Source organism: Aspergillus undulatus (assembly GCF_047715775.1).
Source record: "Aspergillus undulatus strain CBS 261.88 unplaced genomic scaffold BDV17scaffold_20, whole genome shotgun sequence".
Classification (NCBI taxonomy): Eukaryota; Fungi; Ascomycota; class Eurotiomycetes; order Eurotiales; family Aspergillaceae; genus Aspergillus; species Aspergillus undulatus.
Genome location: NW_027396624.1, coordinates 125,175 through 146,851, shown reverse-complemented (window position 1 = coordinate 146,851; position 21,677 = coordinate 125,175). Strand labels below are relative to the sequence as shown.

The 21,677-nt window shown below is 51.2% G+C and overlaps 6 protein-coding genes across 6 annotated transcripts; 2 read left to right on the top strand and 4 right to left on the bottom strand.

The window, feature by feature from the left end:
* Window positions 1-1,945: 1,945 nt before the first annotated feature.
* On the top strand, window positions 1,946-2,795 carry BDV17DRAFT_290698 (HAD family hydrolase; the record flags this gene model as incomplete). Its single annotated transcript, XM_073761965.1, has 2 exons — window positions 1,946-2,106; window positions 2,192-2,795. The coding sequence occupies 2 exons, from the start codon at window positions 1,946-1,948 to the stop codon at window positions 2,793-2,795; spliced, it is 765 nt and encodes a 254-aa protein (XP_073616214.1).
* Window positions 2,796-4,078: 1,283 nt separating this feature from the next.
* BDV17DRAFT_298187 (Alpha/Beta hydrolase protein) lies at window positions 4,079-5,216 on the top strand (the record flags this gene model as incomplete). The annotated part of the gene is made up of 2 exons (XM_073763635.1): window positions 4,079-4,160; window positions 4,215-5,216. The coding sequence occupies exons 1-2, from the start codon at window positions 4,095-4,097 to the stop codon at window positions 5,214-5,216; spliced, it is 1,068 nt and encodes a 355-aa protein (XP_073616213.1). The 5' UTR covers window positions 4,079-4,094.
* A 2,063-nt stretch (window positions 5,217-7,279) lies between these two features.
* On the bottom strand, window positions 7,280-9,053 carry BDV17DRAFT_281389 (galactose mutarotase-like domain-containing protein; the record flags this gene model as incomplete). Its single annotated transcript, XM_073760016.1, has 3 exons — window positions 7,280-8,410; window positions 8,484-8,743; window positions 8,816-9,053. 3 exons carry the CDS (start codon window positions 9,051-9,053, stop codon window positions 7,280-7,282), a joined length of 1,629 nt encoding a protein of 542 aa, XP_073616212.1.
* An 895-nt stretch (window positions 9,054-9,948) lies between these two features.
* BDV17DRAFT_281388 (major facilitator superfamily domain-containing protein) lies at window positions 9,949-11,478 on the bottom strand (the record flags this gene model as incomplete). The annotated part of the gene is made up of 6 exons (XM_073760015.1): window positions 9,949-10,221; window positions 10,252-10,319; window positions 10,397-10,674; window positions 10,792-11,008; window positions 11,058-11,231; window positions 11,277-11,478. 6 exons carry the CDS (start codon window positions 11,476-11,478, stop codon window positions 9,949-9,951), a joined length of 1,212 nt encoding a protein of 403 aa, XP_073616211.1.
* Window positions 11,479-12,061: 583 nt separating this feature from the next.
* BDV17DRAFT_281387 (putative ABC transporter) lies at window positions 12,062-17,164 on the bottom strand (the record flags this gene model as incomplete). Its single annotated transcript, XM_073760014.1, has 12 exons — window positions 12,062-12,238; window positions 12,316-13,062; window positions 13,136-13,393; window positions 13,443-13,666; window positions 13,726-14,814; window positions 14,861-14,908; window positions 14,960-15,084; window positions 15,135-15,233; window positions 15,284-15,406; window positions 15,452-16,355; window positions 16,403-16,574; window positions 16,622-17,164. 12 exons carry the CDS (start codon window positions 17,162-17,164, stop codon window positions 12,062-12,064), a joined length of 4,509 nt encoding a protein of 1,502 aa, XP_073616210.1.
* A 2,338-nt stretch (window positions 17,165-19,502) lies between these two features.
* Window positions 19,503-20,986, bottom strand: BDV17DRAFT_261705 (RNP domain protein). Its single transcript, XM_073757676.1, has one exon. It carries the CDS (start codon window positions 20,654-20,656, stop codon window positions 19,601-19,603), a length of 1,056 nt encoding a protein of 351 aa, XP_073616209.1. The 5' UTR covers window positions 20,657-20,986; the 3' UTR covers window positions 19,503-19,600.
* Window positions 20,987-21,677: the final 691 nt, after the last annotated feature.

Genomic DNA, 21,677 nt, shown 5'->3' with positions numbered 1-21,677 from the left:
TCCAATTGCCAATTGGAAGCTTTGTAGTAATGAGCCAGCCGTGAAAGTTCGTTCAATATATCATCGAACGGGATCAATCACATCGGGGGCCAGGTTTTATTCGGCCCATGATACTTGAACTGCCTGTATAGTGTAATAGGCTGGATGCCGTTGCGTGTCTATCGTCCTCGGACCCTTGGAAGATGCCCAGCTGTGGCCTCCAGAGCGACAAAGGATATCCTAGACAGCAATGCCGTTCCTACATGGACTTTTTCCGCTTAGAAAAGGCTCGAACAAATGCACGATTGGCTGTAGTTGCATACTATAATCCGTTTGAGGAATACCCACAGCCATGGTAGAATTGGTCTATCCGTGGGTTAGGTATCCAACAGGAAGATGCGCTCGAGGGACTGAGGCTGGTCACATAAGGAAGGAACAAGCATTTGCACGACCTGTCCTCCAGTTCTTCCCCTTCCAGTATCCATTGCCCGCACGGTGTCCGTTGTCGCGACTCACCATAGCAAGGGTCAATCAATCGAGCCTTAGTAAATCTCCCACCAGCGACGAGAGGGATGTGAAGGGCTAGCTACGTTATTGGTTGAGACTGCGCCTCCGCATTTCCATCTATTAGAGTCGGACTCGTGGTCAGTATTGGCGGGGGCGGACCGAGCGAGGCTGTAGATATCCGTTTAGAAGACGTTGTCGTTAGCACGCCAACGGACCGGTTCCCAGATGTGGTACAATATGGCTATGGGAAGACGCTGGCAAACGGCATATTCCATCGAACCGGGGCCCTGAACAAGCCTCCAGAAGCCTTGTTGACGGCCGTGGCGAGCTTGCGAGCTGTAATCGGACCCGAGAGTCGTCAGTCCACCGCGACAGTGTAAGAAACCCAACATTTATTATTGCCTAATCGCTTCCGCAAACCAGGTCATGAAGGATGTCGGAACATGCAACGGACTGGCGAGAAAGATGGGAATCTCATCTTATCAAACAGAAGGCGCAGGATTAATGGACCTCTTCCCCTGCCTCATCATCCGCGGTATTTGTGACTATTCAGATTCCCACAAGAACGAGCAGTGGCAAGACTTCGAGCGATCATATCTCGGGTGAATTGCTAGCTACATGTTTATGCTACGTGCTCAACAATGTTTTAACCCATCCGGGTACGCACGGGGATGAATACAGTTTATAACCACTGCTAAGTCACCGGTTGGGAACGCCTGCTGGCATTGATACATAGCGATAACATCTTGCTAAAGAGTCAGTTGAGGTTTTATGGGTTACGAACTAGCCCTAGACACGCCTGGATGACGGGAATCCCGAGAGATACAGATCACCTTGTTCACGAGGGCGATACGCGATCTATGCAAGTGGGTCGTCCTTATATATCTTAAGAGGCCCATTGCGATTTGGTCACCTTGTTTTCTGTTGTTGTAAGGACAGTGCTACCTAAACGGATCAGTGGTTGCCAGCGCAAAAATATCCACCCCATGTCTGCAAAAATCCATCGACTTACGGAGATGAAGCTAGAAGACGCCCTCGATCCACTAACACTTGCAATGAGTCGTGCGAGGGACGGGACCCTAAAGGTCTCGCAGACTGTTCTTCAGCCCAGCCTAGTCTTGGTTTTTTTGTTCCTCAAACCGTGACAAAGATGTACGTATGGAAGCAACATCCGCGACAAAGGTTGGACAGCAACCCGTTGCATTGTTTTGGGTTTCATGCCTTTGAAGTAATTCCTGAGTCAACAATGGACTGCCGGATCATAACTCTAGGGAAAGAAACAAAGCGATGGCCAAAGGAGAGCAAAGGGAGAGTACCAAAGGTGCTTTGTTGGTGTGTTCTAGGACCAGTATATAGAGCACAACTAACCCTGGCAGGGCAGTTCGTGATCAAAAGAAGTTTACCTACCTCTCCTTACCATCATCAAGTCATCAAGAAGCACTACAATAATCAATCCAAAATGCCCTTCTGCAACGCCATCCGCGCAACATTCAAAGACATCCTCACCCTCCCCAAGGGTTCCAGCACCAGCGACTTCCTCAAAGTCCCCCACGGCACAACAGTGCAAGATTTCCTAACAATCTCATACAGCCCCTCAAACATAACCATCAGAGAATCAAAGTACAAGCTCGTCATCCTCGACTTCGACAGCACCCTCTTCGGCACCAGCGCCGCTATCGAACATACATTTAGAACAACCTTTTAGCACACTCATGCCCGAGACCGAGACCAAGGTTAACAAGGAGGACCTGAAATCCCTCATTGTGAAGGGGGAACCGGTAACTAATATCCTGAGTAAACTGCTCCCCCTTCCCCAGTCCAACTACACCGAGCTCAACGTCCGCCACGACATCCTCCTCCAGACCTTCCGCGCAAACTACGCCGCCCAACCAGGCTCTCTCGTAAAACTCCATCCTCAAGCTAGAGAAACCCTCAAAGCCCTAAAAGAACGCGGAATCCCCGTCGCGATATGTAGCGCGCAAACTCCACTCTCCGCCGTCTTCGACTTAATGGACCGCCACGGGCTATCTGATTTCGTATGGGGCGATTTGATAATTGGGGATGAGGAGTGGCGGCTAACCGGGAATGATAGCGCGGCATGTGCGTACGAGGGGATCCTTGTTCCCAGGGTGAGGAATACCTATGATAATTGGATTAAGCGGGAGGGGGATATTCTGGCTGTGAGACGCACCGGGCATGAGGAGGATAACCGGTTTGCAGAACGGATTGGGGCGAGGGCGACATTGCTCTTGGATTTTCTTGCCGTTGTTGATGAGGAAGAGGAATCTCGTGCTGGGGATCGCTTGTAATCGTGATTTTTTCCCGATTGGGCGTTGGGCGTTGGGATGGATGGATGCGAGTGAATATTATATAGTCAGAACATCTGTATTAGAGTAGCTCACGACAACATACATAACAGACCGAGACCTGGTACATACCTGGGGGTTATAGCTTCTGACAAGTTATAGTAGAGGCCTCCCGGTCCCGAAGTGAGGCCATGCTCATGGCCATCTTAGAACAGCAGCTCATTCAGGCCTGCTTATGATTCTGGACCTTGCTGGGAAGGGAGGAAGCGCCATCATGATTTCAGCATCAGAGAGGCTATTGAATCACTTTGGCGTAGAGAAGCTCCCACAATAGCGGCAAGAAACATGCCGTATGGGGGTATTCGGTGACACCTGCAGCCAATTCTAGTAATCGACTCAACAGACTGCCAGAAAGAACTCTTCCAGACCCCTTCGATCTGCTTATGGAAACATGGAAAGGAAAAGAAAAGACGGACAGTTTGCCAAAGTCAACCACACACAGGAGGTTCAAGAAGGCACGCTGAGGCTTGGAGAGTTAGGGCTGGAGAGGATGGATATTTTTTGGGGGGTTATGTACCTGCATGGGATTGAGCGCCGACAACGGCTCGGCTTCACGTCTCGTCCCTCTCTAGCTCCAGAAGCAGCAGATATTCTCTGAAATTGGAAGCGAGCTGGTAAACGACCAGGGGCTCAACTGAGTGACTAGTATTGGCTCTATATATAGTAGCAGGTTGTTTAGAAAAGGAAAATAGCGGGATGAAGTACCGGTTTGATTTCAACCTCAAAATTCATCCGCGAGATACCCAAAGACCCCGAAGGCGATACCCTGGTCTAATCGGAATCGATCATTATCAGCCCTCGTAAAAAAAAAAAAAAAAAAAAAAAAAAAAAAAAAAAAAAACCCCCAAAAAAAAAAAAAAAAAAAAAAAAAAAAAAGAAGTCCCAAGGAGCTGCATGCAGAGGCTTCTAACCTCCTCGCAAGCTCACCAATCCCACCTCGCCAGCTTTGAGGCACAGCAAGTAGGGAAGCGGTGCGGGCGGCCCCAGCCCCTAAGCCCTAGATCGATTCCGGTGCCCGATCATGTAGGCGAGTGCTTGGAGTTAGAGTCTGCGATCTGACAAGGTTTCTATGGGCTGGGTATTCAGCGATCGAGATAATAAGCAATGAGGTATGAGTCAAGGCCAGTGCCCGGTTCTGTAGGGACTGGGAATCGGGGAGGATAAGAAAGAGGCGAGTCCAGCTCTTTTTGTCCTCTACTCTTGATCTTATGCTTCACAACCGAAAAGCAACCACCAACTACAATGGGCTCCTACGACTCCCTCGAAGCCGTCAAGGCCCTATCTGATCCAGACCCAGAATTTCAAGCTGTACATGATTTCCACTTCCAACCCCGTCCACCAAATACTAACACACACCACCAGCTCTGGGCTAAACTCCCAACCCGCCCCGACGCACCCCGACCCGCGCCCGCAATTATGCGCCCTCATTCAGACGCCCTCGAAGACACAACCTACAACAAGACATCCATACTAGACACCACCGAATGCACGGTCGAAATCTCCATGCGCGATGGCTTCAACCACGAACTCCGCATTGTCCGACCACCCGCCTCGCCAACAGCAACACCATTGATCCTCCTCATCCACGGCGGTGGCTTCATGGTCGGCACAACGAAACAACTCATCCCATTCGCGCGCCTCTTCGCGTCAATATACAACGTGACCGTGGTGTTGGGAACATACCGGCTTGGGCCGGAGTATAAATTCCCTATTGCGGCGCGGGATATTTGGGATACAACCATGTGGCTAAGAGAGCACGCACACTGCCCACTGATCCATGCTGATGTGTCGAGAGGGTTCGTGGTAGGTGGTGTTTCGGCCGGCGCGAATCTCGCATCCGTTACTGTGCATCGTGCAGTTAAGGAATATCCTGGTTTAGTGACGGGGTCGTGGAGTTCCGTTCCTGGATTTCTTCTCGATGATTCGGTCTTACCGGAGGTGTATAAAGAGTTCTGGATCTCGAGAGAACAGAACATCAACGCGCCGATCCTCAACGGGAAGGATATGGAATCTATCGAGGGGAACTATGGCGCTGAACAAACCGTGGAATACTGCCCCTTCGTTGACCCTGAATCCTTCCGACATATGCCGCGGACGTATATCCAGGTTTGCGGGCTTGATCCGTTACGGGATGATGGGTTGATTTATGAGCGGGTTTTGAGACAGCATGGTGTTGAGACGAGACTTGATGCTTATGCGGGTGTGCCGCACGGGCATTGGGCTGGGTTTCCGGGGTTGAAGGTCAGTGGGAAGGCTGTGGCTGATGCGGTTAGGGAAATGGGGTGGTTGCTTGGAGTGGAGGTTGATGAGGGGATGTTGGAGGGTGCTGTGAGGGAGATGGGGTTTGGGGCGCAGGGTCTGTAGGGTGTTTTTTTTTTGGGATAGTTGGCTATGATGGATAATTTCACTCGATAAATTACTGGGAGGACAGATTGGTTGAATCAACGAGCCAGTCCACTTATATTGAAAGATCACTTGAAGTCACCAATCACGAAGAAGTGGTTCAGGAATGCAATATCAAATGGGTCTAAGGAAATAGTTACACAGACAAGAAGAGAAAGGAAACAGTAAAAGACGAAGTTAGAGAAACAGTGAAATGAAAAGTAAATAATCGTCGCCAACTCTCCTCATGATCAGCGTCCATCATACACCTGAGTGTCGGTCAGCCTGAACTCCCCCTTGGGCCAGTCCGCCTCGTCAACCTCCGAGTGCTTAACGTGGCGAGCGGTTAGGGCATATCTGAGTTCACCCTCCCTGTACCGACGCGGAACGCACTTACGACAAAGTGGGCACACAAACCCAGTCTTGTATAAACCCGAGAGGTGGTGACATGTGGGTCATTGTCCTCAAATATGGATAGAAGGTCGGGGACCAGTGGGTAATGGTGTTGGATCTCCGCGTCATGGGGCTCACGGTACTCCAAGAACTTGTCGTGGAAAGTCAGGTCCACTGGCGGCGCACGCCCATTGATCTTCCAGAAGTTACCGCATTCCGTGTTGGGACACATCCAGCCTTTTTTGTAGACCTTTTTGCTGGAAGATTGGCAACCCTCGCGCTCATGGCTATCGGGTTGCGCAAGGTGCTGGTAGTGAGGTACTGGCTGAGGCGACCCTTTCTTCGCCCACCAACTGAGCTTGTCGAGGTTCAGCTTCTGGAAGCGGACCTTATATCCAATATAATCGTCGACTTTCTCTGGCCAGATGTCGTCGACTAGGAAGTAGCCCAGAACAGTGAAACGTTGAGGGAGTCTGCGTCCCAAAGAGGTGTTTCTGTTCCCTAATAGAATGTTAGATGTCGTCCGTGAAGAAAGGGTTGGCAGAGGCTACAGATGGCGATGCCCACGGGGATTCGTGGCGCTTGCTTTTCCTCATGCAGCTAAGGTGGAGATCCTTCTCTTTGGTCTTTTGTACGACGCAGCTTCCCATCCTTCTCCCTTTCACACACCCCCCCCCCCCAACCACTGCAGAGTATCAGAGCTGTACTCAATCTGGGGTCCAGGTAACTCATGTTCGGGTGATAGTAATCTCGTCGTCAACCCAGCAACGATCGCCGGAAGTCCCATAAATCAAAAAGCCATAACATATTCCCTCAAAGTGTGCCATGCCCCCTTGGTATCTCTTAAACTACGGGATTGTGCAGGTTCAGAGCCTTCAGCCTCATCCAATTCCATGCTCTCTGTCGTCTGGGGTGTTTCAGGAGGGGCCGATGGTGATTGTGCTTTGCGAGTTGCTCTAGGCTTTGGAGGTGCTTTAGACTTCGCGACCCGGCTGCCTGCAACTTTGCGCGCTGGCGCCTTCTTCGGCTTCCCGGATGCATTGTCTATTGGCAGGTGTGGACACAGGTGATGAAATGAAGAACGAGAGATGAACCAGAGATGGGAGCAAGATGGGAGATGAGAAGAAGGTTGAGTTGAGGTCACGAGTCCAGCTACGCAGATTGGGAGTGCAGCCTTTCATACTCTAAACTCTGCTCCCAAGTCACCATTTCCCAGCCAATGCGAACTGTTAAGAGGGAATGTAAAGTATATGGCTGTTATGACTGTTGTCACCCAGGACATTCACTGTGGCGGTAGAGGTGTTGCACGCTATTGCGCTCTCTCCTAGGGCTTGCTCCACCCAGTGCGTGAATAGGTGAGAACAGACAAAGCCAGGACAGCAGTCACAACAAGAAAACTTCCATTTTGGGGCCACGTGTGCTGCTGCTAATCAAATTCAACAAAGTTATTACTGCAGCATTATCGGCAATCCATCCCATGTTCCTCCATCCTCCGCTTATTCCAGCCACATGGACAATCTGCTCCCCAGAGGCTCAAGCCATACCGCGAACGATGTAGCCTGAGCGCATCCATCACGATTTCCGAGCATCGACATGGCAACCCGAGGTTTTCAATAATAGAGCTCAATCGCATCAATAATCTACGCCTCTCATCAGCACTGCGCGCCAATCCTAAACACCCTATCAAAAGCAGAAAACAGGAAACTTACCACATTCGGACTCAAAAACTCCTCCCCACTACTCCCCGACTGCACAGAGAGATAAACGGAATTCTGGCCCTGGACCAGAGCGCCCGCTTCAAAGTCAAAGGTATACACCTCTCCATACCCGCGATACGCACCTCTCGTCACACCCCGGGAGTCAATACTGGACGGTGCATCGGGCACATCACCTTCCACGTCGTTGAGCGTCACGGAAGGTCTACCGCCGGCATAGGCTAGGGTTGTCGCAATGCGCACGGTAACGCTCTCCGCGTCAACGGTCTCATCCAGCGTAAACTGAATCTCAAAGTTATTGTTCACATCCGCGAATATCGCCATTGGGAAGTCCGAGTCCTCGGCTTTGCCCACAACAAACGGTGTTGGATTCCACTCTTCCATTCGTGAGTCGGACGGGTGCATGCGCAGCTGCTTATCTGCGTTACGGAGGCCCGAGGGGGTCCCGTCGTACTCGCCGATCTGGAAGATTGTCGTTCGCTCGGCCGTGATGATATCGTTGGCTGCCGAGACTGAAGCCGTTGCCGTTGCGCCGGCCGTGATATCGACTGTTGTTGTTCCAGCCAGGAGTTCGTCTTGGTAGAGCGCGAGTGTATAACTCCCCTCCGCGAGCTCAGGGGAGGTAAACTCCCCACCAGTCGCATTCGCCCAGGACTGATAATCATTATTATAAAAGTGCACAATTGCAGGGAATCCCTCGCTCGTGCCCGACACATCACCCGTAACAACACCCCTCTCCGAAGAAGCCACATACCCATCGAGCTCGAGATCGTCAAAAAACGAGACATCAAAGTCCGACCACGCCGGAATTTCACTCCCCGAGAAAGAGAGGATATACGGCCCGAAGAAACCAGTCCGGTATTCCTCTGTCTGCACGTGTCCTGAGTTCATGTAGTATGTCACGGAGTGGTAATCCCCGCCTAGGTTCAGGTCGATGTCTCTGAAGAACGGACCGCCCGAGGATTTTTCGCGCGAGCGCGTGTCGGATAGGAAACAGGCGTGTACGGAGGAGTCGCTGCTGTACGCGCAGTAGACGGAGTCATCGATGAAGCGTTGGGAGGAGTAGAACTGACCAACGAAACACCCAGGTCAGCATCAACCGATATGTTAATCAGAGGCATGGATGTGAGTAACTGTATACCTTACTCCTCGTCTCCCCATCAACAAGATAAACGTCTTCGCCCTCGATGACCTCCCCGTTGATGATATCAGAGACGTCCCCCTCCTTATACGCCTCGGGAAGATTCACCAGCCGCGCGATATACCGCAGTTCGCCCACGCTCGGCTGCGAAAGGGCATTCGTGCCCATGTAGATCGCGCTCAGGCCGTCTTGGAAGACGTAGTAGTGCGTTAGGTTGAAGTCCTCATCGTCGATTGTCGCTGATACAACGGCATAATCCCCTTACATCTGTTCAATACTTTTTTTTTTCTCGTCCTGGTGTCAAGCAGGGATGGTTTGGAACGGGTGGTTACCTTGGGTAATATACGAGACCTCGGTAGCGCTTCCCAATCCCGAGGCGACGTGGCTCAGTGTTCCGGAGTACTGATACTCTGTCTCGCGGTACTGCAGAGAGGAGATGGACCCCGTGCTGTCGATTGTCACGATGAAGCCGTCGTCACCTTGCACGTCGACTACGATCCCGTTGTCTGTTTCGTCGACCGTCAAGCCGGCGACGAGGGCGCTTGAGAGGATGGTAGTCCAGAATAGCATCTTTGCGGCGTGAGGAAAGGTTTCGAGGTCTGGTTCTGCAGCTGCTTGAAGGATGCCTACTGAAGCTCGACGGCGACAATCCTCCTTATATCTCTAAGGCTCCTTATGTCGGCGCAACATTATCACGAAACACCCACACCAACAACGACGACGATCAACCCCTACTACAGAAAATAAATTAAGCAAGACGAAGCAGACCCGCCTTTCATCATCCAGGAACAAGAGTGCCGATCGTCGGGTATGTTCAGGGTATGATCAGCTTATTGGAGGGATAACATGTCGCGCATAAATTAGGGCTGCGGACCAAAAGCGTCCAAGACTCCAAGACCACCAAGCATTTTCTTGTCCCATCCTTGTCTTTGAACTACTGGCTGGGTGAAGTACGCTCGGTGCGTCCAATTAGCTAATCGGTCTCCGCGCGATTTTGTTAATCGGTTATGCATGGTTTCTGTACGCTATTTAATTTGAACGTTCTACTAAAAAGACCCGATCCCTGTCGTGTTCTTCGTGATGGTGCTGAGCGCCACCCCCACAACTCCCCAGACTAAAAGCCCTAGGGATGAGATTGAGTCGGCCACAGTAGCACGCAAGTTCGGAGTAATATAGCCACTCTGTACGGAATAGAAAAGTGACTCGTCGGTCGAGAGGAGGTCAGGCGCGAATCCCTTCTCCTTTCATCCAAACGTCGGGTTTAATTCATGATTCATCGCGTGCATTCTCAGCTTCATCGGACATTTTTGACCCGGGCGTCAGCCTCCCAGTTTCCTCGAACTAAACACTCTGCACGCTGCCACCGTCAACCTCAAGACAGTCATTGCAGGATTGACCTTCACCCTCTAGCGATGCTAGGGGGCACTCTACTCCCAAACCTCCAATACACCACTAAGCACCCCCCTTACAACGTGTATCGAAACCCCAACCCACGATCCTCCCCAGCATACCTATTATCCTCTACGCCGCTCGTCAACAACTCCTCCTTTTGCTTATCCCTCCTCCTGAGCAAAAAGTAAACAAACCCGATCCCAAAACACGCAACCACCTCCATCCCCAACGATACCGAGTTCCCCTGGCCCTGGTATACCTTGGCCAATCCCAAGAAGGATAAATCTGACCGCTTATAGCACCGCTGATATTTGCGAGCGATGTGAAGCGGCATCCCGACGGACCGCTTATAATCCGGCGCGAGGTTGTTGTTTACCCATGTTAGCAGGAGAGCAGTGTACGGGTATATGTCGGCGGCGCAGAGGAACATGGCTAAATAACCAGCTGCGGGTTTGAGGTCCCTACGACAATTGCATACCCGATTGGAGCGACGATGGGGAAGAGGGCGCATTTGCATAGACGATCAAATAGGTAGGTCCATAGCAGTAGAGTGAACCCAGCGAGAACGTAGCATGGAATGGAAAGGTAGTTTGCTTCGATTCCAGTATGCCCAAGTTCCTTGAGTATCGTGGGGAGAAACGTGCTGAATCCGAAGAGAGGGATGAAAGAAGCGAAGAGGGTTGCTGTGCCGTATACAAAGGTATCTGTGAATGCCATCCGGACGTACCTCCACTCGAACCGGTCGGTTCCTTTACACTCTGCTTCTCGGGTCTTCCTCGCAAGCATAACGGATTTCTCCCTGCCGTTCAGGAACCACGTGTCCTAGGGGTTCTTAAGGGAGCGTGAAGAGCGCAATCCGGCCGATGATGAAGGATACAATACCCTCGATGATGGACAACCACCGCCAGCTCAAGACCATGCCGCGCCCCCATCAACTGAAATCCCATGAGCAATCAATCCTCCAAAAGCCCCGCTCAGCGCCCCAGCCATATAAAGCAGGCTGACGCGCTTGCCCTGATCCTTACAGTCCCATATAGTCGAAATAACCAATGTAAGCGCTGGAAAGAGCTCGGCTTCGGTAGCGCCTTGGAGCAGACGCATAACAAGGGCCCGGGAGTAGTTCTGGATAAAGCCTGTACAGAGCGCCACAGCGGACCAGAGGAGAAGGGCCAGGGCGAGGACTTTTGTTCGCGCCCCAGCGCTTCACGGCAATTACCCAGGGGACTTCGAAGATCACGTATGTTACGAATAACAAGCTGCTGATGTCGTTGAACTGGGTTCCCTTAAGATTGATTCCTTCTTCGAAGCCGGAGACTCGGGCATTACCTGGTAGAATCAGATTAGTGTAAGCAAGCGCTTATCTCCAACCGCGGCATCTCGTCTGGGGTAACGTAGACTTACCGACATTAGATCGATCCAAATACGCCAGCGATGTAAAGATCATCATCTGTGGGAGCACCAAGGGGTCGAACTTGCACACAATCGACTTCTCGAGGGCAGCGTCCACAAGCAAGTTCTGTTCGTCATCGGCCACGACCGCAACGGGTTGTGCTTCAACAGGTCCAGTGTGGATAGCACCGCCAGTTTTCTCGAGATCAGACATTGTCTCTAGACAGGACATTTGATAGGAGTGTGTTGTACATCTCCAATTTTGTCTGGGCGAGACAAGGGACACTTGTGGCTTTGGTAGCGTACTGCGGGGAGGATCTCCAACATATTGAGACGCTGGGCCGGTGGCTTGGGCCATTTAAGATAAGGACTTCAAGCAGTAGTAGTGGCATCAATGAGCGTTAGGATCTGGGATGAGGTCGCGGATGATCAAGAGATGTGATGGCGCCCGCAAGCGTGAGCACTTGCTTTTTCCACGGTAAAGTTAGGGTATTGTTGCGGAATGAGCGAAGGGGGCTTGGGCTACAACTGCTTGAAAACATTAATTCTTCCATCTTCCTGGGACTACTGGAGTCACCATTACTACTTCTACTCTTATAAGCTACTAGGTTACTTGTAGCCACAACTTGAAGCTCAGTCTATTTATTACCTTACAACTCTAAATCATCATCTCATCATAACATAGCATACATATACACTTGGATCCATCAAGCAACACAAAGAGAGCTAAATAAAAGCTGCGCCCAAACCAAACTATTCTAGTTCCAAGTCATATCTCATCTAACTTCAAGCTAATTCTAAGACTGAATACTCTTCTTTGTCTTCCGGGCACTAAGCCACCTCTTCAAATCCCCAACGCCATGCAAATAAAGCCACGAGAAGAAGAACACAGCCGCAAAGTTGAACCCTACAAAGGCCCAGAAGATCCCGTAGTCGCGCCATTTATTGCTGTAGTAGACGTTGAAGTTTGTTGCCTGCACGTTACCATACACATTAGTCCACTTCGAACAAGCTAAAGTGAGGGAAGTTGTATTGATGGGGGAAGACTCACAAATTCATCCCCATTGCTAAACAAACAATAAGCACACATCCCACCGCCCGCATCCTGGACGTACCCCGTCGCCTGGGACACGAAAGGACCCGCATAGTCCTGACACGAGTTCTGGCCCGGTGGGAGGGAGAAGAACGCCTCTTCACGCTCAACGCACTGCATCGGAATTTCGTGCACCAGAACGCCTAGGAACCCCTCGAGAAGGTAATGGAAGGGTGTAAGCCAGTACATCCAGGATTGCCAGAACGTAGGCATAGCCATGTACGGCACGACGACGCCACAAAATGCGACGATGAACGTGAAGAAGCAAGGAACTAGTAGGGAGGCAAACAGTTCATTCGGCGAGATGGACGCAATAAACTGCCCGAACCCAACGTAGTATAGCTCAAAGAGCATAAGCAGCATCCAGGTAAACCCGCTGCTAAAGGAGTCGCGCGGGAACCAGATGCCCCAGTACCAGCAGTTGAAGTAGATTGAGCCGGCGATGATGGAGTACGGTAATTCCGGGAGGATCGCGGATGTGACGAATGCGGTCCAGTTGTAGATCTTGCTATTTGCTTCGCGGGACTCGTAGAGGCCTCGGAAGTGCAGATAGCGTGGTTGGAGCTGTTGGATTAACGGTGGGCAGATGGTTAGTGTCATGAAGACGGAGAAGAGCCGGGATTGCATGTCGATGTAGCTGTTTCCAAGGTGCCAGAAGGTGAAGGTGTTGAAGAGGCCGGTGAAGATGTGGAGGGCGAATTTTCCCTGTGTGATGTTAGATACGCCATTCGAGATTTGATGGAATTCGAACAGGGGGAGCTAGGCTGGAGGGGCATACGATATTATACTCCGGCGTCCTCCAATACGCAACAAAAGCGCGCTTCGTAACAGTCACAACCTGCACCCAGATAGGCATTGCATACTCGCGGTCATCGTCCTTGCTCCGTTCCTGGTCGTTGTTCTCGTTCTTGCGAGACTCGACGATTTGACTGATGTCGTTGGTGAGGTTCTTGCAGTTCTCCGAGTTGGCCCAGACATCGCCCCAATCCTGACCTTTGTATTCGGGGTTTCCGGCACCGATGACTTCAAGCATATACTGGATGGTGTTAGGCTTGGAGCTGATGCCGAGTGAAGTTGATACGTACCTCGGCAGGGTTAGCATCCTCTGGGCATTTTTGTCCTCCGTTTGACTCGAAATATTCGATGAGTTTGGAAGAGTCAGAGCCAAGTTCGCCGTTGTAGACGGTGCGTCCCCCACTCTGTAGCAGGATCAGATCGTCAAACATCTCAAATAGCACGGCTGACGGTTGGTGAATTGTGCACAGAATTGCCTGGCCAGCGTCGGCTAGTTGGCGGAGGAAGCGGACGACTAGAGGAGTTCGTTAAGAAAACAAATTCTAACCGGGTTGAGTCGGCAAGTGAACTTACTGTTAAACGCAGCCAGAGAGTCTAACCCGGAAGTTGGCTCATCCAAGAACAACAGCAACGACGGCTTACTCGCGAGCTCAACGGCAATAGTAAGTCTCTTCCGCTGCTCCTGGTTCAAACCAGTTCCACCTGCTCCCACCGTAGCACCTGCGATCGATCGCATCTCCAGAAGGTCAATGATCTTCTCGCAGTAGTGGTACTTTTCCTTGATCGAAACCTCTTTAGGTTGGCGAAGAAGAGCCGAGAATTGAAGAGACTCGCGAACTGTAGCGGTTGGTTCGTGGATATCCTGTTGTTCAGCGAAGCCAGTGGCCCGTTGGAAGCTCCTAGGTAGTGGCTTGCCATCAACCAGGAAGTCGCCGGTGACAATTCCAAAATCGAGTCGTTGGGCGAGGGCGTTGAGAAGGGTCGTTTTTCCAGCACCAGAAGCTCCAACCATAGCCGTCAGACGGCCAGGACGGACATACCCCTGAACATCCTTCAAAAGCTGCCTCTTGCCGCCCTTGACAGGGATAGTGTAATTGACGTTCTGGAAGGTGAAGATAGCCGTGCTCTTTGCGATACCGTCAACTTGTCCACCCTGCTCATCTGGTTCCTTCTCAGTGCTATCATTGACCGGATTGACATTACCGCTGGACCGGGACTCAACATCCTCTGGTTTCTGCTTCTCCTCGATGACCTTTTCGACCTCCTTCGGTGCTTCTCCCCGCTTAAAGATAGTGACGGAGCTCCCACCCTTGTTCGGCTTCTGAAGCTCCATGCCCAGCATCGTGCATGCGACGAAAAAGATGAACCATGCAATGATAATACCAAAGTTCCGCCAGAGATGCGAGCGGCTGTAGGTGAACGCAGAGCTGATATAGTTCGAGCCTTGAACAGGTAGCTGGTCCGGTGTGCTTCCCAGGATACTGCAACTTTGGTGGCCCGCTTGTGCATTCGGGCCATCAGGTACGATGTTTGGCGGGACGCATTGAATTTCCAAGTTGTAGAACTCATTGGCCATGATTCCTTCAAAAGCGTACTGGACCGGGTTAATCCAGATGAGCCACTTTAGCCAGGGGTGCATCTTCCAAGGAGGGATGAGATAGCCTAGGAGTGTTAGACTAGACTTCATATGGCGGAGATCCGCACCTACCAGTATAGACAACGAGCGCTTGAATGGCGACTCCAGTCAGACGCGTAGCTAGATAGAGTTAGTCCATGGTCGCAATGCAGGTAGTAATCTGGTACATACCAACGTCGAGAGAAGCGCAGAATGATCCCACTGCCCTGAAGAACGAATACATGGTCATTGTGAGCGTGAAGATGAACAGGAAGTTGATGAAGAATTGAGACGGCGTTCGCTGAAGGTTGGCCATGCTAGTGAAGTCAGCAGTAATTCCACAGCGACAATCATAGAAAGGCCTTACAAGTATACTATCAGCTCAAATAGCGTGACCTGAGTGAAAATGATAGGTACATCACAGACAACTTGGGAAATAGCATAGGCCGACGGTCGGTAAAAAGAACTAGAAGATCAGTACGACCGCCCATTAAGTAACCATGGTCAAAAACTTACAAGCTCTTGTGTTTCAACATGACAGGACGGTGCGCGAAGACATCCGTGAGCTCGGCAAGAGCTAGTAGGGCGTTGAATAGAAGGATGAAAAACATGACACCACCTCGGGTAAAGACGCCACCACTGTTGCTGTCAGCTTCTGACCATGGACTAATGCAGGGTACTAACCTAGTAGGCTGAAGGTTGTAGAACAGACTTCCGATGATCAGGGCCTGGAAGGTGAGGATCGCCCACTTCCCGATGAGCGTCTGCCTGTCGCCGTACATGATCTTGAACTGCCTTTCCGTGAGGATGAGCACCTGCTTGTAGAAGGGAACAGTGTAGTTCTTTTTCGGAGCTTTCCGTCGAGCCTCTTCTCTTTCTTGCTCTTCAGACTTGACTTCTTGTTCAAAGTCCTCGATGTCTCGCAGGTTCTCTTGGTAGTGTTCACTGTTGCGGTACGCGCGTTGGAAGTCCTCGGCAAATCGGGGGATGCGGTCCTCCCAGCCTTCCTTCACCCGTCGCGCATTAGGATCACTGACCGAAGTCAGAAAATCAGGAGTCGTCCATCGAGGAGGACACTCAAAGCCGAGGCCCTCAAAATACGCCTTCGCGTTCTCTGCACGACCAAAAAATGCGCATTTTCCATCTTCTATGAGAATTACCTTGTCGAACTGCTTGTACAGATTCTGTGATGCTTGATAAAGAGCGACAAGGGTCGAAGCGTGCGCCATGTTGGTCAGACTCCGCAAGCTTTGCACGTACTCGGCAGCAGTGCTTGCGTCAAGTCCCTTCGTAGAGTTATCCCAGCACTGCGTGCTTGCCTTGGTAACCAGTGCTTCTCCAATCGAGACACGCTTCTTCTCACCTCCGGAGACACCGCGGACAATCTCACCACCGACTTTTGTACCGAGACAGTGTTCGATCCAGAACAGCTTGGCGATTGTTGATAGGAACGTCTCTTGGTAGTCCTTTCGGCTCTCGCCCGGCAGTCGCGAGTCCTTATCGGGGGTTCGGCTTTTCAGGGCGAACATGAGGGTTTCTCGTACGGTGAGTGTAGCATAATGGAGATCATCTTCTGGATTATATAGGACTTTTTCGGTCAGTATTGTAATGACGGAAAGAGCCTGACTAGCTTACCCTCTGAGCGGTACTTATCCACCATGGTATTTGCATCCGTCCCACCGTAGAAGATATCGCCTTCGACACTTTTGAAACCCGATCGTTGATTTCCGATTGCCTTTAGAAAGCTAGAGCATCCAGATCCTGGCCTTCCCAGAACAAGAAGCATCTCACCTGGTCTCACGCAGCCCTTCACCATATTAGAATTGCGCAACAAGAGATGGAGAAAAAACGCACCGTGAAATCATCAAGAATAGTCCTCAACGGCGCACCACCTGCACCAGCTCCTTTCCTCCCATTCGTAAAAAACCCCTTGATCATTCGCGGCAGCCCCAGAAACAGATCTCCATTTGTTGGCTGCAGCGCAGCGCCCAAACCAACACCCTTCACAGTCAAGTTCTTCCACACAACACCGAGATGTCTCGTCTGCTCCTCGTCCGAATTGGCCTTCCGCTCGTGACCAAACATCCGAGAGACAAGCCTGACAATCTGGTCGTCCTCATCTTGAGTGCTTTTGTGCGTTGAGCTTCGTCTGTGCGAAAGCGCGTTTGTAATCTCATCGTTGGTGAGCGGTCCGCCGCGAGAACTCCGTCGGCGAGTAAGAGTTTCATTACGGCTGCGACTTGACTGGTTCGTTTGGATAGGCGCGAACTTCTTCGGGTCTGAATGTGAGTGTGAGGAAGGGATCGACGCTGTGTCGGAGGTGGAAGTGGACTCTTGAGAGCGGAGGTGTTGCTCAGAGTCCCGGGGTGGGTCACCGGGGAAGGGTCCCTTTTGCATTGTGGAGGACAGGTGACAAGGTGACAACTTATGGTAGAAGATACACATGCAGGGAGTATTCAAAGTGACGAATGCAAGCTTAATATACGATATCCATAAGATAATCAAGTATGACATCAGAGCAAGGAACAAAGACAAGCAAGCTACGTCCGCTAAGTCCGGGGCGCGAGTCAAACAATTAGTCCGTAGCTCACGAGCATCCGATTCCAGGGCCTATTCTTCATAAGTTTGACATTGGCAGCTGGCATAACGAGAGGAATCGGACAGCCGAGGATCCGACATGCCAGCGTTGGGCTGCCTGGACTGTTCGATGTGGTCGGACAGAGGTGTAACGGCTTCCGAGCGCGACAGTCATGATGAAGTCATCGCCGACGATGCCACTACAACTCACCTCGATCTTGCAATCAGCATCCTCCTTTCTCGATCACTGGCCAGAGCATTGGGGAAAGCGGAGAAGCCAAGAGTTTATGTTGCACAACAGCGACATTTGTCTTGTGGTTATGATGTCGCGACCTGGCTCATTATAAACAAAAACAAGAAATGCTGGCCAAGGCCGATGTTATCAAGGATACAAACTAGATGCAGGAATCACCTGATTCATACTCACTGAGGGAGCTCTCCGCAAATATTGAATCAAATTCCGGAATTCTCATGAGAAAGTTCCGGCCCTCCAGATCTAGACCGAGCTGACTTTCTTTTCTTCCCTTGACGCACCAAGACCCTATCTCTGCGTCTTTCATTCTCTGCGTTATCATAAACTACATCCACTTCCATAAGTGTTGCACCAAGTTGGGTTAGTGAATTCCATCTTCAAGTCTTCTTAGTCTCACATATAGAACCAAGCATCAACACGCAAAGTTTGGGGAAAAGTTAGTTTATGCTTTCTGGCGGATATATATACCCTGCCTCTAGGGCGATGATGTTACAAGTTGAACAATCAACAGCATCCACCTGGCAACACGAACCTTCAAAATTGACCACATGAACATCTTCGATCTCAATATCCATGGACCTAAGAATATTATACTCGCCAATCTCGATCATTGTCCCTGAGTCCCTGTCCTGTCATGCAACTCTTTGAAAACTAAAAAGCGGAGGCTGGGCTGTCGGTCCCCAACCCGCTAACCCTAGACAAGACTAGCGCTACAGCTTAAGCCGTGACCAACCAACCAGTGCCCAGACTGAGTAGATACAGCATCCCAGCCACCCCGCCAAACATCGCCCTACGCTGAGCTGGACAGCCAAAATGCACATGGCTGGGCGACTCCCAAGCCCAGGCCATGTCGTCTCATCCCTCCTTTATAATATTATTCTGTCCACATTCTTTCCCTCTTTTATTCTCCCCCTTGACCTTCCATTTCATCCCTTTCTGGATCTGAGGTATCCGAGACCCGGTGGTATCTTGATCGTTCCGTTCGGAGTGGTCCTGTTTGTCAGGACTGTCTCCATCTACCTATCTATCTATATTCCATAGGCTTGTCAGGTACTTGACCAAGTCCATCAAGTATCCATCCATCCAATTCTTCTTGAATTTATTATTATCACGATCACTTTCACCTCATCTTCGGAAACCAAAAAGAAAATTGAAATCAAGCTGAGCCCCGGGCTCACTCACCCGGACTGCCACCATGCAGCGCAACATCACAATCGCCGTCATCCTGATCGTGCTCTTCATCATCCTCATCATCGTCGGCTTCTTGATCTGGGCGCACCAGCATCAGGTCTCGTTCTTTGCGAGACGGAAGGCTGTTGATGAGGAGAGTACTGAGGGTGGTTAATTTCGTCCCTCGAGTATATATATGCCCTGCTATATATATGTGCCTTTGCATCGCGATATATCTTCCTTGCTTCATTCTATCACCAGGCTACGCTCTGCCACGATGTTCTACTTACGGCACCTACGACTTTTGGGGGACCTGAACCGGCCGGAAAACCAACAACTACGATGGCCCTACGACCTACCTATCTACGACCTGGCCTGACCTACCTCAACTCTACAATATTATTATGCGAGCTTTACCAATACACCTACCTCCCGGCAATAATGATTCACCTCAACCTCACCTTGAAATCCTTTTCCAACCGACTTTGACATCGACCACGTCGGTCCAATGCCCATGCATATACACGAAATATATACCGCATGATTTACAACTGAGACATCCGGCTCGCGATCCGAGGCATCGCACCTGGGCAGCCTTTGTGTAACCATCTGTCTACTCTATTCTTCTTCTTGCTTTTCTGGGAAGGCGTTGGGGGGGTATATGGGTGTATGTTTACTTTACGAGTTACGTTTTTTTTGTCAATGGCCTGATATATATGATTGAGATGTTAAAAATCAAGACCAAGTTCAAGTTGTATGGTTTTTGAAGGATTAGGTTTTTATGGTACATTCCAACCTCGCTCGCCTTCCTTCCTTCGTAAGGGTGTGTAAGGCTAGCCCAGAACCTTCAAACCGCCCTTGGTCTTCCCCGGTTTCTTGACTCCATCATGCTTAACCTTGTTATGTTGACCTCCGCCAGAATTACCTCCCTTCCCACCATGCTTCTTGTTATTCTTGTTGTTGGAAACGGGCCGGATCTCGGTCATTGCGCGACGGAGCAAGACAGGGTGCGAACCGATATACTTGCCCTGCATTTCCCTCGCGGCTTTGAAGTAGTCGTCGCCGTCGCTGAAACTGACGAATCCGTAGCCCTTGCTCTTCTGCGTGCGTTTGTCGCGGATCACGCGCGCTTTCTGGATCGATGTGTATTTGGAGAATGCCTTGAGGAGGGAATCGTCTGTAACCTCGCCTGCAAGGTTACCGACAAATAATCGGAAATGGGCTGGGTCCCACTCGAGCAGGGTTGAGTCATTCCAGGTTTGACCGCCGCCTGACCGCGCGACTGTCTTTTGGGACTCCGCACCTGCGGTGGGACCGGGGGTGTTCGTGGATGGTGTAGTGCCGGCTGAAGTGTAAACGGTGGTGCTCACACCAGGAGTACCGGCTGTTCCATCCCGGCGAACGGCGCCCTTTCCAGCCGCAGACATGTCATCTTTGCTGGCGTAGGCGCTCTGCCATTGCGCGATCTGCGCCTCCGTCTCGGCATCGAGCCCCGAGTTCCGCCCTCGGTTTCCATATGCGCCTGTCTGATCGAAGGGATTCTGGATGTGCGGCACGGTCGGACCATACGTCGTAGCGTTGTACTGAGAGGCATCATAGCCAGAGGCCCCAGCTTGATACGACTGCTGTGGTTGGGAGTAGTAGCTGCCGTAACTGGTTGTAGTCGGAGTAGAGTAACCGCTCTGAGTTGTAGGCGCAGCCGTAACGACAGGACTGCTGGTGCGGTATGGCTGCTGAGACGCTACGGAGCGTGGAGCAAAGGCTGTGGCGCTGAAACCGGGTCGCGACGCTCCCCCGCCATATCCGCTGTTTGAACCATATTGCGTGTTTGCGGCTGGGGGTGGCCGTGGAGGAAGTGACGAAGGACCTGGAGGTGGCGGGTAGGACATGATGAACGGATAGTTCGACAATAGGGACGGTATATTATGTGAGCGTCTATGTAGACACGTACCTTCAGGGCCAAACTGACGCAGCAGTTATACGCCAGACGTCACGCCTGAAAAAAGGTCCCGAGTTAAAGTAGAGGTGAAGAAACGCAGAAGATCAGTGGAACCGCTAAGGCAGCCAGCGCAGAAGGGCGGTATTTTTGTGATATGTGAATGCTGGACTGGGTTGATATCTGATTTTGTTGTGAATGGAGCAGAAATGAATTGCAACTGCTTGAGATTAATGACAGCGTCAGTCACGGCGGAGAGATCAGACTTGCAGGCTGGGCAGCGGAAAAGACGCAGGTGGCTCTCTCGCCGACCGTAGAGATTACGCCCAGAGCCACGTGATCGAGGTCTAGCCACAGATGCTGACGCATCCGGTTATCGGCGCACTGCCGTCAAAACAGGACTAGCATGAGGCTGGCGGGAACCCCCACTCTAAGCCACATTTGGAAATGCAGTAGCCGGCCCTCAACTTAGCGGTTATCGACAACAGCGTGGGATTTCTTCAGGGATGTCCACGGGGTCGGAAATTTGTACTTGTAGGATATCTACGGGGTTCTCCGCGGCGGATAACCGTCCGATGGGACTATGGGAGTTACAGATGACTGTTGTTCCGTCTTTGATTGAGCTGCTCCGACTTCGAACCCATGAGAACCGTCTGCACTCTGCAGCTCTAGTAAATGGCTATGAGATCATCCCGCGGGCACCTCCATACAACGACCTCGAGGCCTCGACGCGAGGTAGAGACCGATCTGATGAAAATCCGGAGGAACACTGTCCTGTCATTTGATGAACAGGCTGATTATATTGAGACCGATCAGCTCAGCTAAGTCCTCGCTGACCCAACAATAATTTATCCGACCGAAAGCCTCACCGAACGCGTTCTGGGAATAAAACTCTTGGGTCATAGATCAGTCAGAGCCCCTCCACGTGCCCCGCCATCGCAAACAACATCATACCCTGTGCACGACGCCTCCTA